Source organism: Pagrus major, chromosome 4 (genome assembly GCF_040436345.1).
Source record: "Pagrus major chromosome 4, Pma_NU_1.0".
NCBI lineage: Eukaryota > Metazoa > Chordata > Actinopteri > Spariformes > Sparidae > Pagrus > Pagrus major.
Genome location: NC_133218.1, coordinates 7,593,895 through 7,610,429, shown reverse-complemented (window position 1 = coordinate 7,610,429; position 16,535 = coordinate 7,593,895). Strand labels below are relative to the sequence as shown.

Genomic DNA, 16,535 nt, shown 5'->3' with positions numbered 1-16,535 from the left:
AAACAGGGTTATTAAGCTCTACACTGCTGTACACTATACAAGAACAATGCTGTTGTTTTATATGCATGTCTTCTAAATGGATCACTTGTAGGTGAGAATGCTGGATTTTTGTTAGTTTTAGCTTTGTTCTTTTAGCATGATTTCTTGTAGATAGCCATTATGTGCATATTTAAGATTTGTTTTAAAATGAGCCAACTCATTAAGCTAACAGTAGCCTCATTAGTCGGCTACTTACAATTGATGAAATATGCTAATTTTAGTTCATTTAAAGCAACATAATGTAATTTTCCTGGGAAAAATAGTTGATTGTTGAATCTCATTCCCAGATTCTCAAATACTGGCGCTGTGAGTTGGCAGCTTGGACACTAATTCAGAGCGTCAGTATTTCACGACATAAGTATTCTTCCTGCAGGAAGTTACTGTTTGCATTTAAATCAACAAAATTGATGTTTACTGGTCAGAAATGAGAAGCTGCTTTCATTTACCTCCGTCTAAAATCAAGGACCTGTTGTTTCCATCGGTACTGAGAAATTCAATTGGCAGCCTAATTCTGTCACCATTATGACTGCAAACTGTGTTGATACACCTGTCAAAAGCTGACAGGTGTATCAACATTAACTAAGGGGAGCAGGACCACTTCATCTGCAACAACACTGAACCATCACTGACCTGCCTCAGAGTTTCAGGGTGCCTCTGTCTCTATTATGTTTGCTGATGACAGCAGATGCAACAGCTCATGAGCTCCTGCTGCAGGCACAGCAGTGTTTTCACAGTATACACTGTGATGTGTGCTCTTGAATCCTCACTGACATATTTTATATGATATCTGTACAACCACTAGTGTGGTTTAAAGAACACAAAGAGCCCACAGATGGAGGCTGGATAAAGATCCTTGAAGTTTACTTGTCTATAGGGGACGCATTCGACTTGGCTAACAAGAATGAACAGTATGGGAAGCCTGAAAGTATATTGTGAAAACAATGCATGATGTCTCTGAAGCATCATTGTCTGTAGTCAAGAGCCAGCTCAAAAAGCTGTCCAAAGGTATTGACTGAACTGTCCAAAAGCAGTTAAGTCCAGCCTGCCAAAATAAAATAGCCTAACTTTGACTGCTGTGATGATGAGCACTCATGTATTTCCTGTCATCTTTATCAAAATGTGTCGTGGTTAGAAACTATGTATAAATATTAAGGCATGCATACAGTATGTGCGCACATTTATAGAAGCAGTGGAGTTTTCATGGTAAACCTACAAGCTGTCATGTTTTATTCAGGGTGAGGCATCAGGAGCAGTTCTGTTCACCAGCCAACCACTCCTACACCTCCTCAGCTCTTTCATACTGAGCCTGGCAGGTATGAGGGGGTAAAATGTTACCCCTGATACCCACCAGGCTCCATACTGTCTGTTTCATCATTCTCTCTTTCCCTCCATCTCTGTCTTTCTCTCCTATTCGACCTGTTACTCTCACCAGTGTCAAGATTTAACACTTTTGTTAGGGTAATTAATAGATTAAAAGATTGAGCTATAATTCTGTGATCACAAACGCTGCAAGGGTGATATGGCCTTATATATATCTCAATATTTTGAAATCATCTCAGAAGCGCTTCATAAATGCTCGGGCTGAGAGATAAAATCAGCTATCATGATATCTTTGACTAAATACCTCCACATTGATATCGTGACAGTAATGTAGGGATGACTATTGCTACTTTTACAAAATATGAACACAATGAGATTTTTGATAAATAATCATCAGTAATGACTGAGGATATAATGACAAGGCACACGTTAACAAGTAACAGTGTCACAGATGTTCAGAAGATTTCAGCATTTTACCATAATGTAGCCTTCACAGGTGCACTATGTAATGTTGGGGAAGAATTTTTTTTTTTTCATTCATTGATTTTCGCGACTAAACTGAATAAACAAGCTGTCATCAAAGGACAACACAAATTTATAGTTTCTTCTGTTTGCAAGACCCTGCTGGCTTCACACAGCGTTCGACCTCATTACCCTCTGAGGACATCTTGTTTATTTAGTTATGGAAATATATCAAAGAAATATTTCTGTGTTTGTTTGTATTATTATGACCCCATTAAAATTGTAAATGTGTTTTCCAAAACAACATAATTCACCTTTAAAACCAGGAATAAACACCAGATCATGATATATAAATATCCAAATTTTAAGACGATATACAGCGTAGTCTTATATCACAATAATGATGTAAAATCAATATGTTTCCCAGCCCTGATTGTGAGCAAGAACAAGAAGGGACAGGAAAAGATTAAAGGTTACAGTTTCCAAAATAGATGGACTAAACTGTCCAGTGAGTCTGAAATGATCCTGTTAGAGTGAGTTATTAGGAAAAATAGAATAAGAAGTATAGGGAGAGACAGAGGGACTGTTTTTCTCACTCTCCTTAGATAGTTGTTTTGTTTGCCTCAGAAATAGACATTTTACAATTCTGTTGTCATTAGAAAATGTCCCCCGCGGTTCATTTCAATGCCAACACTAATACCAAGGAATCCAGATAAGAGATTTGCAGCCCGGCAGGTCCAATGTCATCTCGCCGTTTATTTGCGCTTTGGAGATTTAAAACCACTTGAACCCTAATGTTCCCAATATTCTCTCTTAAGTAGCTTCAAAGTTAGATAAAACATTTTTTTTTTTTTACGGTTTGACAAACATATTCCATAACTGCTTTTTTCCACACTTACATAAAGAGAAATATTTAAATATTCAAGAGGTTTTTTTCTGCTTTATTGATTCAACATTACATCAAACAGAGAATTTAAGATGTCAAGTGCATCCCTTTGCACACACTCCATTGTAATTCATGAAATATGAGCCAGTGTGTCTTTAGAAACTTGAGATCTTGACTAGAATTTTAAATACTACAAAGTAGCTGCACCCACTGTGCAGCAGCTGCAGCTCTCATTACACTGTATCTCTCTCTCTCTCTCTCTTTGTATGCATTCTGACACTCAGGCGCCTTCATGTTCTTCCCTTCTCATTTTCTTCTTTTCTTCTTTTCCATTTGTTAATTCCCAGGTTTGAGAGATCAAGACAAAATATTAATTTGGGGGTAAAATTCTCATTCTAAAGTTATTACTCTGCAATATAGCGATATTTCTGTCCTATAAAAAGGTTGTAAAGCTTAATATTTTTTTTCAATGACTCTTGTCATTTTTTGCCTCTAACCCTCTTTTCTCTCCCTGTCTGTCTGTGTTTAGTTGTCCAGCACATAAAGCGGAGAGACATCATCCTGAAAAGGGAGTTGGGTGAAGGAGCCTTTGGTAAAGTCTTCCTGGCAGAGTGTTACAACCTCAGCCCCACCAAGGACAAGATGCTGGTGGCTGTCAAGGTACATCTTCACTGTGCCGTTGTGTGTGTGCATGTATGTGTGTTATAAATAGCGTTACATAATTATTTGACATTTTGGGTAATACAGTTATTCACTTTCTTGAGGAGAATTAGATGAAAAGACTCATATATCTGTACGATAATCATGAAGCTAAGACTAGAAACGAGGAAACAACTTCCTGCCAGCCACCTCTTAACCTCACTACTTGACACATTATATCTTACTAAAAGTGTGTGATATAATGAGGGGTTATGTGTCAGACTATGGTTGTGTCTGAAATAACTCCCCATTTTCAATATAGTGCACTGCATCTATGATATAGTGCACCCAAAAAATCCAAAATGGAACAAAAAAAGTAAGTAGTAGTTGTAGTTAGGGTTATGTTTAGGGTTGGTTATCAGTACACATTAAAGTGTAACAAAGTTGTGTGAGCAGGCCAATGATCATGTTAACTTATGTTTGGACCTATCACCAGGCCCTGTAGCTGCGCTGGCTATCAGCCTGTGTCATCATAAATCTACTGATCCCTCTGGCAGGCGACATCATTCTCCAGCCCTGACCTAACTTACCTTAAAGCTGCCTTTAAATCCGACTCTCACCCAAGCAAAGAGCAGACTCGCAGCAGTGTGACCCGGCCTTATACCTACATTGTATCTGCGTAGGCTAAACTGCCATTGCTGGCCCTACTGGTTTTATAGGCAGGTAGTCCAGCCATCATCCTTACTGATCTACCTCTAATGGTCTTACAAAAAGTTGCCTATTAAATCACAAAACTTGTTCTGCACCATTCAGTGACTTGATGCACCTGTTAAGTGTCCTTGAATCCTACCTTCATCCAAGCAAACAGCAGATGCTGACCCAGACTTATATCTACATTGTAACTGCTAAGGTTAAACTATAATAGCCCAACTGGCTTAAGGGACAGTTTCCTGTTAATGCCAAAGCCTTTTCAGCAGTCCACCCGCCATCACTATAAGTCTGATTCTACTAGACTTATGGGGCTTTTCAGTACACATGTGCTGGTTCGGCTTGACTCGGTTTGTGGTCAGAGGAGCAGCTGTAAATTCTCTTCCTCCCTGCAGCATCATTGAAGCATACGCGCTAACAAAGCTATGATGATTTAGTGAACATTTCCTATAAAATCGTCACAATAAAAGTCCCCTGATATTGAGTTATTTGCTATGAAACAGCTAATAGAATGCTTGTTGCTCTTGCATAGTTGCGTGTTTCCTGTAAAAACAGGCAGCATCCAATAGCGCAGATCGATGTATTCCCCCCCTCCGTCCCCAAAATATGTCCCAGTTTCACCCGAATCAGTGAATAAAGTTGTAATGTTTTGTTTTGTACAGTAATCCGTGAGGTTTGGTCTTGAGCAACACACTCCTCTGCCAATGTTCGTTTTATACATCCATGGCAGCGTCATCAAATAAAGAAAGCGTTTATTGGACGACAAATGAATAAACGCCCCCTGAGTGCAGGATGAGTCATCAACCTTTTTAATGATTTTCCAGGAAGTTGCAAACTCTGAAATAGCTTTAAAAATACCTACAAAAAAGCTTTTTTGCCATTGTTGGGCCTGATACTGGTGTATAGGTCGGATATGGAGCAAGCCATATGGGAAAAAAACACTTAAACAGCGATTTTGACTTCATGGGAACTTTAACACAGCTCCTGTAACAGCAAATAAATTAATAAGTCAATTACAGCAGATGTCTGAAGTACAAGCATGGACGCGGCCCATTAAGAGACGGGGGGAGGCCCACTTTGGCTCCAATTCAGAGAGGGTCCAATCCAGGCAATTTAGTGCAGTTAAACTGGTGATGGAAAGCAAATCAGCATGGTGTGGTTCAGCTCCACATGGCCAAAAACTTCCTTTACACTACCAATCACTACTACTTAACAACCCCTCTGTTATTAGCAACTCTGTCAGTGATGATGCAAAATGAAGAGAGTTAGTAAGTATCCAAATCTCAATTCACTGTTCACTCTAGAGTGAACTGCTGAGAGCTGCATGGGGAGTAGAGACTGGAATGGTTTGGGTGTTTTCACAGCTATAGTGTATGTGTGACTCATTAGCTAGGCTAAGCTAACTGCCTCCTGATTGTAGTATAGTTAAAGGGCACAAGTGTATTTCTCAAAATGTCAAACTTTTCCTCCAGATGACAATGAGGGGAAACAGGACAAAAGGTTCAGCTCACATATTTTTTTCTGCTCCCTGAATGTTGAATCCTTACTATTATACAGGACCAATATGGAAATGTCACAAATGAATATTGTTGGTCGGGAGCTTTGAGGCACAATGTAGATTAAAAACAGAAAGTCTTCTGTTTGGTGGGTCAGGACTGTCCCGTGTGGGGCTGTGCGCCCTCACCTCTACCTGTCTTTGTACCTATTTAAAACTAGTCCGAGTAACAGCCAAGGGACCAGCAATTACTGTGCAGCAAAGTTAATACCCCAGTGCACTTGATGCTTTGTTTTAAAGCACTTAAAGCATTTAGAAGCATTGCCCCTCTGTGATCGCTATCAGTGCTCAACATTAAGTTGTGCTTGGCAGCTTCCAAGTGTTAATACAAGTATCTGTATGAATGTGAAGGTGGGTGATGCTGAATATGAGTTGCATACTCAGCAAACCTCCCCAGCATAAGAAAAAAAAATGTTAGAAAAGCAGCCTGACCTTGACGACAGGAGAAGTTAGTGGGAGAGTTGAGATATGTCTGGCTGTCACTTCCTCACAGGATTAACAAAAAAAGAACATTCAAGAGCATTAATCTGTTTTTATAATAAGCCTCCTCTACAGGCTCCTCTTTATTTTGAAAAAACAGTGCGATGCACATTTTCATCTGAACATGTTCCTGTCTGCGATAAAGCAGAAAGAGGCTCTCTGAATACGCTTAAAGGTCAACAAAGGGAAAATTCATTGCAGCTCTTTCCCTCAATTTATCGTAGTCGAGCACTTGAAGGTATTGTTTTGGAGGGACGCCCAGACAAGAAACATTTCCTTAAGAGTGCGGTTTGATTTGGTAATAGAATTTTATGGCCATTTTACCTACTCTGCCGTACATCTCAACCACCTCCAGCACTTCACTGCAAGAAGAGCACATATGAGTAAATGTATTTCCATCCCAAGGTCTTTCCATCTGTAATAACGTCAGCAGCAGGCTGGGGAAGCAGTTCTCAAGGCCAAGGAGATCAAGAGAAGCAACTTGCTGTATTTTCTTGTTGCTGATGAAGTGTCAAGAAGAGTCTTTTTCCCTCCAATAGAGGCTGCAGTAAAGAACATTATTGCAGTTATTTGAAATTTTTTTTCTTCTTTTTTTTTTGATACTGGTGGCCTTAACTGAGATTCCATCAAGATTTGGTATTTCATGTGTACTCCACTTCAAAGGAGTTCAAGGCACTCCATGTCCGATCATTTTACCAATGAGATCAATTTGTTTCAGTACAGTTGTTCCAGCCAGCTGCCGCTGTACTCTCTGAGCTCTACGGCTCCTGCCTTATAAACCATGTTCAGGATTAATAGGTGGATATAATACATATTAGACAGCATTACCTAGCTGTTTTCAAATTAATACAGTAGGTGGACAAAAACAACTGAGATAATGCTGTCTAATCAGGACAGACTACTTCAAATTTCAAAGCTTTATTGATAAATATAAAATAAATATATCAGAATTTAGTATGAACTCAGTGTTGCATTTACTGTCGACTATCAGGAGATCTCTGTCATCGAAGAGCAACCGATTTCCCCAGTTATTGTCACTGTTATCTGGTCTAGCTGGTGCTGGTACCGGTGGGGGTTGAGGAAGAGATGGGCAAACAAGAGAATCAACAACATGAGCTGGAGGCAGTGACAAAAGAAAACAGATTATTTGGTATAAAAACAGGTTCAGAGGATATTGGTTGGCTCCACCACACCGAGGACAACAAGAGTTAGAGTCTACAGCCACGCTAGCAGCTCTTTAACGGCACAGGAGTGCTTTGAACTAAATGCTGATGAGAGGATGCTAATATGCTCACAATGTGAATGCCAACATGCTGATATTCAGGAGCTAACATTCAGTGTACATTCCAAGTGCTTTAGCATGTAAAAACTAAATGCAGCTGATTTATACAGCTAAGGCTAATCAGAATGTCAAGAACAAAATGTTGGGCAACGTCAACCTTTTGGTTCCAGTGGATGAAAAGTCACGGGATTACCAAAATTATAGGAAGGATGCAAGTTGATTCAGAAGTCAGAAAAAAAGGAGGCTTTAGACTGAGGCAGCCTATTACCATCCACTCTAATGTTCGCCTTTCTTAATGTGTAAATCTCTTTATTTTCCCTTGCAGACACTTAAAGATCCCAACCTGTCAGCCAGAAAGGACTTCCAGAGAGAGGCGGAGCTTCTTACCAATCTGCAGCACGACCACATTGTTAAGTTCTACGGGGTGTGCGTAGATGGAGACCCTCTCATCATGGTGTTCGAATACATGAAGCATGGAGACCTCAACAAGTTCCTCAGGTCGGTTCTTCACTGACGGTTAATCCCATTTAACCTTAATTTACCAGGCTGGTGCTGGCTGAGCAAATTAGAATTTCATCATATGAACCGGCAGAAACAGACTAAAGTGGGTGAAAGCAATTACATTGCAAATGTCTGCGTGTGTGTGTGTGTGCCTACCTGTGCCTGGAGCCTTTTAACTCAAGGTACTGGTTGGACCTTTGGATTGAAGTTTCCACCAATTTATTGACAGTATGTAAATGTTAAACTTAAGTCAGTCCTCGAAAAATCATTCTTTTGTCAAATTCCTGTTGCCGATAAAATATCCAGCTAACTTCACAGCTTTCTGGGTTAGCAAACATGAGCGCTTTAGTGCTTTTGTTCCATAATGTCAGACTGCACCGAGGGAAGTGACCTCTGATAAGCCTTAACAAAAGCGACACGATGCCGGTACAGCGACGCTTTGGTAATAGGAAGCTTCACTGGGGTTGATGTCAGTGTGCACAGGAGCAGTCTTGGATAGAAGTGTGTTGTTTCAAGTGCGTCGACAGCGGCAGTGTGTGTGTGAGCGTGTGGTCTATCTTGTTTTTGAAGTTCGAGCAGTAGTTAAAAAGATGACATGTCACGATTTGAGTGTGAGAGTATGTGTGTGTGTGTGGATTCAAGAGTGCGTGAAGACTTTCTGTTGGGAAATCATTCCTGAAATGAAAGGCAATGTCGCGAATGATGAAATTCTTTCATGCAAGGTGCAAGACGAGGCTGATTTTTGGTCTATTGGTCCTGTTGGTCACATTTAACAAATGAGATGTGTGGAGAATCTGTCGGAATGAACAGAGTATCTGATGTGCGAGGTCCAGCTCAACCTTCAGATAATCAGAGGGCGGCCTGTGCTCGTTCAGCCACTACGAATGTCTGTGAAGTAAAATAGAAGTGGAGAGACAAGAAGACACACACTTAGGAAGAGTTCTGCTAATCCCTCTACAGTGGAGCCCAATTATTACACACACACTGTTAAAACAAAGAACATTAAATTACACTAAAACTGAGAGATAGTGAGAGAATGACAGCCTGAGAGAAGTTGTTCTGGTAAATGTGCGACTTCAATGCTCGACAGGCTGGAAGAGATGAAAATGTTGCGACAATCACCAAACTGCTCTTAAACCACCAAAGACTTGTGTAACAGCCGCAGAATTAATAAAAAAGAGTGCAGACACTTAACAGTTTATCATTACAATTAAAGCTGCTTGCAGGTTATAGTTATTTTTTAACACCTCTAACACTCACTCTTTATTATGCAAATTATTCTTAATAGGTGGAAAAGGGCACCAGTACTGCCAGAATAAGGGTTTATTAGCAGTGTAAGGAGCTTTGGCTTACTTATTAAAGGGGCAGTCAGGTTACTGTCTGCCATGCTGCAAAGCATTAAAGGTTCAGTTATTAAAGTGAGATTATGTATCTTAAAAGAAAACAGTCAAATATCCTCTTACAAATGTAAAGTGTAATTCATAAGTGATAAAAATGACATGGATGTCATTGACATATGGCCAAAACTTTTATTTCTTCACATTCTTCACAACCACGTCAGTTGATACTGTCGTAAATCTCACCTGTGCAACACGAGTGCACAACACAGTTGGTTGCTGTGTTTCCTGGTTCGGCTGTGATAAGGGAGAAGATTGGCTTTTTGGAGAAAAGGAGATGTGTCATACAACCACTATTTCAGGTGTTGCAGACTTTTCTATTTAAAGGAACAATATGTAACAATTTTAGTCTAAAACATTCAAAAAATACCTAAAATGAATAACAGAATGTGAGGAAATAAAAGTTTTGACTACATGTCAAGGACATGGCCAATTTTAACATATTGCACCTTTCAAGAATATCACACCAATATACAGGAATACCCAGAAAGGTTAGGTTATCCAGACATTAGCCCATGTGTAGTAGAAGTATAACCTGTGGGGAAAGAAAGCATTTTAAACCTTATTTTGGGGCAAAGTCTTAGAACTTTAAAAGCATTTTATATCAGATTTGACTGGTGATTCTACACATGCAGTTTTTATGTCCATTGAAAGTGAAGTTGTTGCTCTCCCTCCATTCATTTAGACAGGGGCCTAGACTTGTTAGCCCAAAATAACTTGGTTGAACTTTGCGTTATTCTGACTAGTGACAGATAAACATTTCATTATTCTGTCATTATGACTTCAGGGGTAGCTGTCAGGCACAGGATACGTAGTCTCACTTTAAAATAAAGATTAGGAAAACTCCATAATCAACAATAATTCATCAAATCAATGTTATTCTTTGTAACCCAGAGCCCACGGCCCAGATGCCATGATCCTGGTGGACGGCCAGCCACTGCAGTCCAATGGAGAGCTGGGCCTATCCCAGATGCTGCACATCGCCACCCAGATTGCCTCGGGCATGGTCTACCTGTCCTCCCAGCACTTTGTCCACAGAGATCTGGCAACCCGTAATTGTCTGGTTGGTAACGGCCTGCTAGTCAAGATTGGAGACTTCGGCATGTCCAGGGACATCTACAGCAGTGACTACTACAGGGTAAGACTTCACCTTATTTATGCTTGTCCTTCGCCATCAAAATACTGAGAGCTGGGGAGGTTTCAGAGTTCACACTGTCAATCAATGCCACATTTCAAATGTGTTTTCCATAGTCACCTTGGCTCAATAACAAAACTCAATAACAAATCCACTTTTTGGCCCTTTAAAGTAGCTGTTGGCCATCACTATGCCTCTTTCTGTACTTTTTAATGTAAGGCAACTGTGGCGCAAGCATTAGTGGATTCCACCTGACTCAAAAAGTAATTTTAGCTGTGGATGTTCACAATACTTTTGACTTTGTTTATAATTGGGTCCAAAACAACCTTAAACATATCCTCCTGGGCTGCTAACAAAAACGATATTTCAAAGGGGTGAAGACTGCTCCGCTCTCTTGGGTCATTTTTTGTTTATATGTTTTTGTTTCCATCTTTCTTTCCGAGAGGAGAGTTAAAAGCTCTCCCTCCCCAGTGCAGCCCCAGGCCCAACACCAGCCCTCGTACATTCATACTGTACGAGGATGGAAAGGTTTAGCGGTGCGATAGAAGATGAGCCTGCTCAGCCCCCAGCCCGATGCTTCGAGGCTTGTTTATATAGCTTCCAATTCATGTCCTCTCTACTGTTCAACACGATTAGCAACTCTGAACGCTGCGAACCAGGCGGCAACTGCTGGCCTGAAAAATTTAGTATTTTTGCTGAATAAATAAGTGGATACTATGGAGCGATGGATGCAACAGATCTGGATTCCTTAAACAGCCCGGTCTTGTAAAATGACTTTAGGTGCACCTGATCCTGTTTTCTCAGCGTGACAGCTGGGCCGGTTCGGACTTTGCTAGGGGCAACGCCAGCAGTTATGAAGTACTTGCCTGCTGGGTGAGCAGCTCTGCACACATAAAATAATTTGTAAGGAAATTTGAGCGAGATGTCTTTAGTGTTTGGTACATGGCTCCTGTATGCACACCATCTGTGTGGTGTGTGTATTATTAAAATCGGAATATTTTGTGTGGGTTGTTAAAGAATTATGGAAGGATTCCGTGTGTGTGTGTGTGTGTGTATTGTTCAGTGCAGGCTGTGGATGTGGTTGAGTGTGTGTCAGCAGAACTAATCTTACTAACTGGCAATGAGGACACTTCAGTAGAAACAGAAAATCAGTCATGCATAATTCTGTAAAAAGATCTCTGATTACAGCAGACCATTGGTGTTGGGAGGCAGAACAACATACAACTTATCAACAACATGAACATATGCACGTTTCATGTTATGTCAATAAAACCTGTTTGGCAGCTGTATCGAATTCTCTGCTGCATTTGTAAAAACTATTTGAATTATAGAAAATCAAAGTCCTTTCTTGTGCTCTGTGACTTAATGGCATGTTCTGAAATATAATATTCAAAGCTTATTGAGGGTTTAGCTTACTGGGTATATAAATACTCCACTTAGGTCTTGAATACTCATTATAAGCTCTTTGTAGAGGAGAATAATTGGGTGTTTTAGACACTGGCAGCTTCATGTAGGCCAGTTAAATGGTTACCATGGCAGATCTCATGCTATTCATTTTGCATGTTGAACAAATACTGCAGCATCAAGTGTCCCTGTTACAGTACTAGGAGTGTGCAGGAATTTGTGTGTGTCATTCCCATTTAGAAGGTGTTATTGATAACATTCAGTCACAACATGAGGCATTTCATCTCCGGCTTTCATTTTATTCACATTACAACACTGCTGTTTTTTCAATTATTATTGAATTAATGAAATTATTAATTCACAATCGTAATAATGTTTTCTATTTTATTCTGCACCTTTCTACAAGCTCTGTAGATGTATTATTTGTAAAAAAAAAATAAAAAAAAAAGAAAGAAAAATAAATAAAAAAATAAATAAAAAATGCCTTCATAAAAATGTTAGCAAAAGACCTTTAGGTGTGTCATCTATATCATTCCATAGTTGTCTCTGAATTCTATTTGTGCTCATTGTAGTAGCCTGAATCTGACATTTGAATAGAGGCTTGATTTAGGATCAATTATAGAAGGCCAATGTGTGTTTATGTTAAAGTAAATATCATAGTTAAAGTACTCGTCTGTCCCTGTTATAATGTCATCCTGACATTTGCAGAGATAAAATGTCTTCTTCTTTGCAGATGATGTTATTTTAATATGCCTTACTCTTCTACTCTCTCAAAAGCCGCTCACAACGAGCCCTGACATTCTTTTCAATTTCTGTGTAACAATGAAACCATTAATGAATTTTTCTTTTCCATCAGTGTCTAATTTAGGTTCTTGTGCATGTTGAATGTTAAAAAGCCCAAAGTCTGCACCAACTAGAGCTCATGTCCCACAGAAAACACTGCCCCTGAAGTACCTGAAACACTGTGTCAGTAGTCTTGCCTTTAAGTCTGTGACTTCTTGACCTCACACTACGTCACCATGTCACACATGACACTAATTTATGCCTGTACTCATGGTAGAAGTGAAGCTAACTGGCTCAGGCGTATGTGAGCTGACTCATCAGAGCAGATCGAGTATTGGGGGGCTTAAAGAGACAGGAACTAAAGCAGAGCGTTTCAGACAGAGAGGGAACACAGTGCTGCTGCACTGGACAGTATAAGAAAACTAATGTGCTTTTGAGCACTGAAGCATGTAAACCTATTCTAGTAGTAACCCAAAACAAAATCATTGAACCTGAAAATTAGCATAATATGCCTCCTTTAACTTCTGCCAAGAGAGAGCTTGTTTAGAAGACATATTTTAGATAGCAGCTTGGAATATTCTGGCATTCATCTACCTCCTTAAATGTTTGTCTAATTAGTAGAATTATTTTCAATTACACAATGTTTTCATGGGAATAAACACTCATACCAATATGTCAAATAATATATGTAATTAAAGCTGGAAAACAGAGATACAAAAAGAACAGCCAAATAACACACACATATTAGCAGACAGATATATTTAATTTTATGTATTTATATATGTTTGTGAAGCACACCCAAGAATGTCAGCTAGCATCACACTTGAGTGTATACAGTTAAGTAAGAAGCACCACTACTGTCATCCACTTTGACTGTGGGTGCACTGGGCAGCACCCACTATATGTGTGTAGAACAGTGGGAGCTCAGGTGGACAAATAAATGACAAAACTGAGTGTGTTTTCTTGTTGTGGCCCAAATAACAGCTCATCTAATTGTCTCTGAAGACTAAGTCACAGCTGATTTAGCAGGCAGATACTGCTCAGCCGAAAGATTAAATGGTTCAGCTGATTGTTCTTGCCTGCACAATTATAAGCCTATTACATAGGTGCTGTGAGGTAACTGTTCCGTCAAAAGACAGCCAGTGTGTAACTGCAAGAGGGTCAGTAGATATAAGACCTAACGGGGAAACAAGGAGCTGCACTAAAGTACAGTCTAGTCAGGGTGATGCGGGGTAAAAGCACTAACCAAGGCTTCAAGCCAGGACTGCAGTGTCCAACATAGGCAATGTTCATAAATGGGAAGCCTGTGAGGAATCGTGTCCTTGAAATTACTCTAGAGGCTCATGCTGGTTGGTCAGAGTGTCTGTGCAGACAGGGGGTGGACCTGCAAGCGAAAAAAGGTGGACCTCCCAGCACATTACACTCCTCAGTGACAGGTGAAAAGAAGCAGCTGGTGACTCCATATGTATCTATGTACACTCTGCCTCAGCTCACAGTGGAGTTAGCGGTGAAAAGAACCGCAGTGTCAGGGGAACTGGTTGGTCCAAACTGGGATAAAAGGGGAAACATTCAAATTCTTTGTAAAGTTGTGCCAAAAAATCACTTAAAATTGCTCTATTTACTCACTAGAACAGATGCCTGTGTGTCTGACAACCAGAAAATAAATTCTCTGATTAAAACTAACCACATATATGCGAAGAATATAATTAATATCCCTCGCAGCAACGGTGTATAGGGAGAAGTGAGCCGCTCCGAGGGAATTTTTCAGTCAAATGCTGGTTCCTTCTATCAAACTCAGTGGTGAATTTATTGGGAAATTTTAGCAAGTTGAATAATTAATTGAATAATTTAGTGATTCAGCACACAAACACATACACTGCAGTGAGGGATGGAAAGTAGCTCTTGCAAATCTGTTGGATTAGGCAGCAACCAGAGAAAGGGTTTGTAAAAAAGACCAGTGTCAGTTCAAATTCAGGGTGCTATATGTAGATCCGTGTGTGTGGCATGCCTTGTGTGAAGCTGCTGTTTGGTGCGTTGTGATAGCATCACTGCCCGCCTACACAGAGGAATATTGACAGAGCCCAGAGATAAGGAGCTCCTAACAGTATTGGACACTTTCCCTGTGTTGAGTGATTATAAATAGCAGCGCCCTGCCAAGAACACAATCCTCCCATCGCTGACTAGTCGTATTGACGCGTGTTGCCCTCTGGGACTCCCGAGACACTTTGCAGCAGGAGGGAACAACTTCTAGAAAGAGATGAATATTGTCCTAAATCACATCCATCTGTCATATCCTCCTGCTCCGCCTGCACTGGATACGCTTTTGTGTTGTTTCAAAAGAGACAGCTGCAAAACCTGCAAAGGCCGACGGCAGCACCGGCGCCGCTATGTAGGTGTTTTATATGGCTGCCGCACGATATATCAGGTAATGTTTTGCTGAGTTCAGAGAGTCAAGCACTGAATTATGCATGTTTAGGTAGGTATAAATGACAGTGAATGCTCAAAAGGTGCCTCTGCATTAAAGGTACAAGTAGGGAGACGGGCTGAAATGCTGGTTTTTTATCAGACATGTTCAGGAACAGCATCTGAAGGACAGATGGAGGAGCTCATGCAGGGACTCTGTCAATCTGCAGGTCTCACAGTGATGACAGGTTTCTTTATATGGGATGTCTTTTTTAATACAGAACAAAGTTATGAGTAAAAATATGCAGTGCAGTAAATTTGTCCCTTGACAGCTAATTCCTCTCATAATACCCAGTGACTAAGGTTGTAACAGTACAGAAGTCCCAGTTTGGTAGGAGTTTAACCTTAGTACAGGTTTGATACAAAACTCCCAAATGCATAAGACTAAGTTTCTTTCATTTATTTTCAACAGATAGTAGTACTTCCACCTCATTCTACCTCAAGTTATCTGATTACAGGCAGCTTCCTACTACTTTTTTTCCAATAGTAACCCCCTGTTCACACACTTTCATGTGTAAAATTAGAGGAGTTACCCTATAAGCAGTAAACAGTGAACATACACTCACCACCAGTCTGTTCAGCCTCCTGCCCTCTGGGAGAAGACATCTGAGCCTCCATGCCCGCTCCACCAGACTCACAAACAGCTTCATCCACCAGGCCGTCAGGAAGCTGAACTCTCTCCCCTCTCCCTGGTACATGTGGAGAAATTGACAATAAAAAACTTGAAACTTGAAATGGCAGGGCTGATAAAAAACAAAGTCTAGAGGCTGCTTATGAACAACAGGGATAAGTTGTAGCACATCTGGGCGATGCCATCTAATATGCTTACTTCTTCTGCTTTTGTTGTTTAATGGCAGTTGGCATCAGCTTTTAGGTGCATTAGTTCCACCTACTGGATTGGAGTGTAGATCTGAGCAGTTATACTCTTGCCGTGTGATGTCCATACCACAATGGCAGTGTCCTTGGTTTTGTTTAATCAGGAGTCCTAGAAAGCTGCCCCCCGATTTGTTACTGTAATTAATTTTCTTTGTTGTAATCTGTGTTGAAGGTGCCAAAGAATTGGCCACCTGTCAAATTTCTGCTCAAAACAACTAGCGGGCAGCCAATCACCAGAATAACTAATTGCTTCTAACTTTAACTGCTGTTAGTTAGTTAGCTCAGTTAGCTGTGCAGCTAGCTGTCCAGACTAGGAGGTTGGACCACCATGGAAGTGTTGGTGTTTACACTGCTAGCACAGGAGCTTTGGACTGGGTTGGCAGGGGCTAGGTGGTTAGCATGCTAACTTTAATCTCTGCAACACAATACACAGGCATCATAACGTCAAAACGGTAATTTCTTCACAGTCTGTTGATGATCTTAATTAATTTTTTTATGTTTTCAACTAAATTTCTTACATATTGCACCTTTAAAATTCGATTCCTGGTGGCATGGTAAAAAAAAAAGTTCTGGCTTTCTGACATTTGCAGGTAGACTGCAATCTC

The 16,535-nt window shown here is 40.3% G+C and overlaps 1 protein-coding gene across 3 annotated transcripts in view; it reads left to right on the top strand.

Moving 5' to 3' along the window:
- The window catches only part of ntrk3b (neurotrophic tyrosine kinase, receptor, type 3b), a 196,509-nt gene that overhangs the window by 166,498 nt on the left and 13,476 nt on the right, over positions 1-16,535 (top strand). For 2 of the 3 annotated variants that reach the window (XM_073464712.1, XM_073464711.1), the window contains 3 exons: positions 3,237-3,367; positions 7,697-7,869; positions 10,164-10,407. In XM_073464712.1, coding sequence (XP_073320813.1) covers positions 3,237-3,367; positions 7,697-7,869; positions 10,164-10,407 — 548 coding nt within the window. Of the gene's footprint in view, positions 1-3,236; positions 3,401-7,696; positions 7,870-10,163; positions 10,408-16,535 lie in introns of all 3 variants that reach the window. The other variant, XM_073464710.1, reaches the window with a different exon arrangement.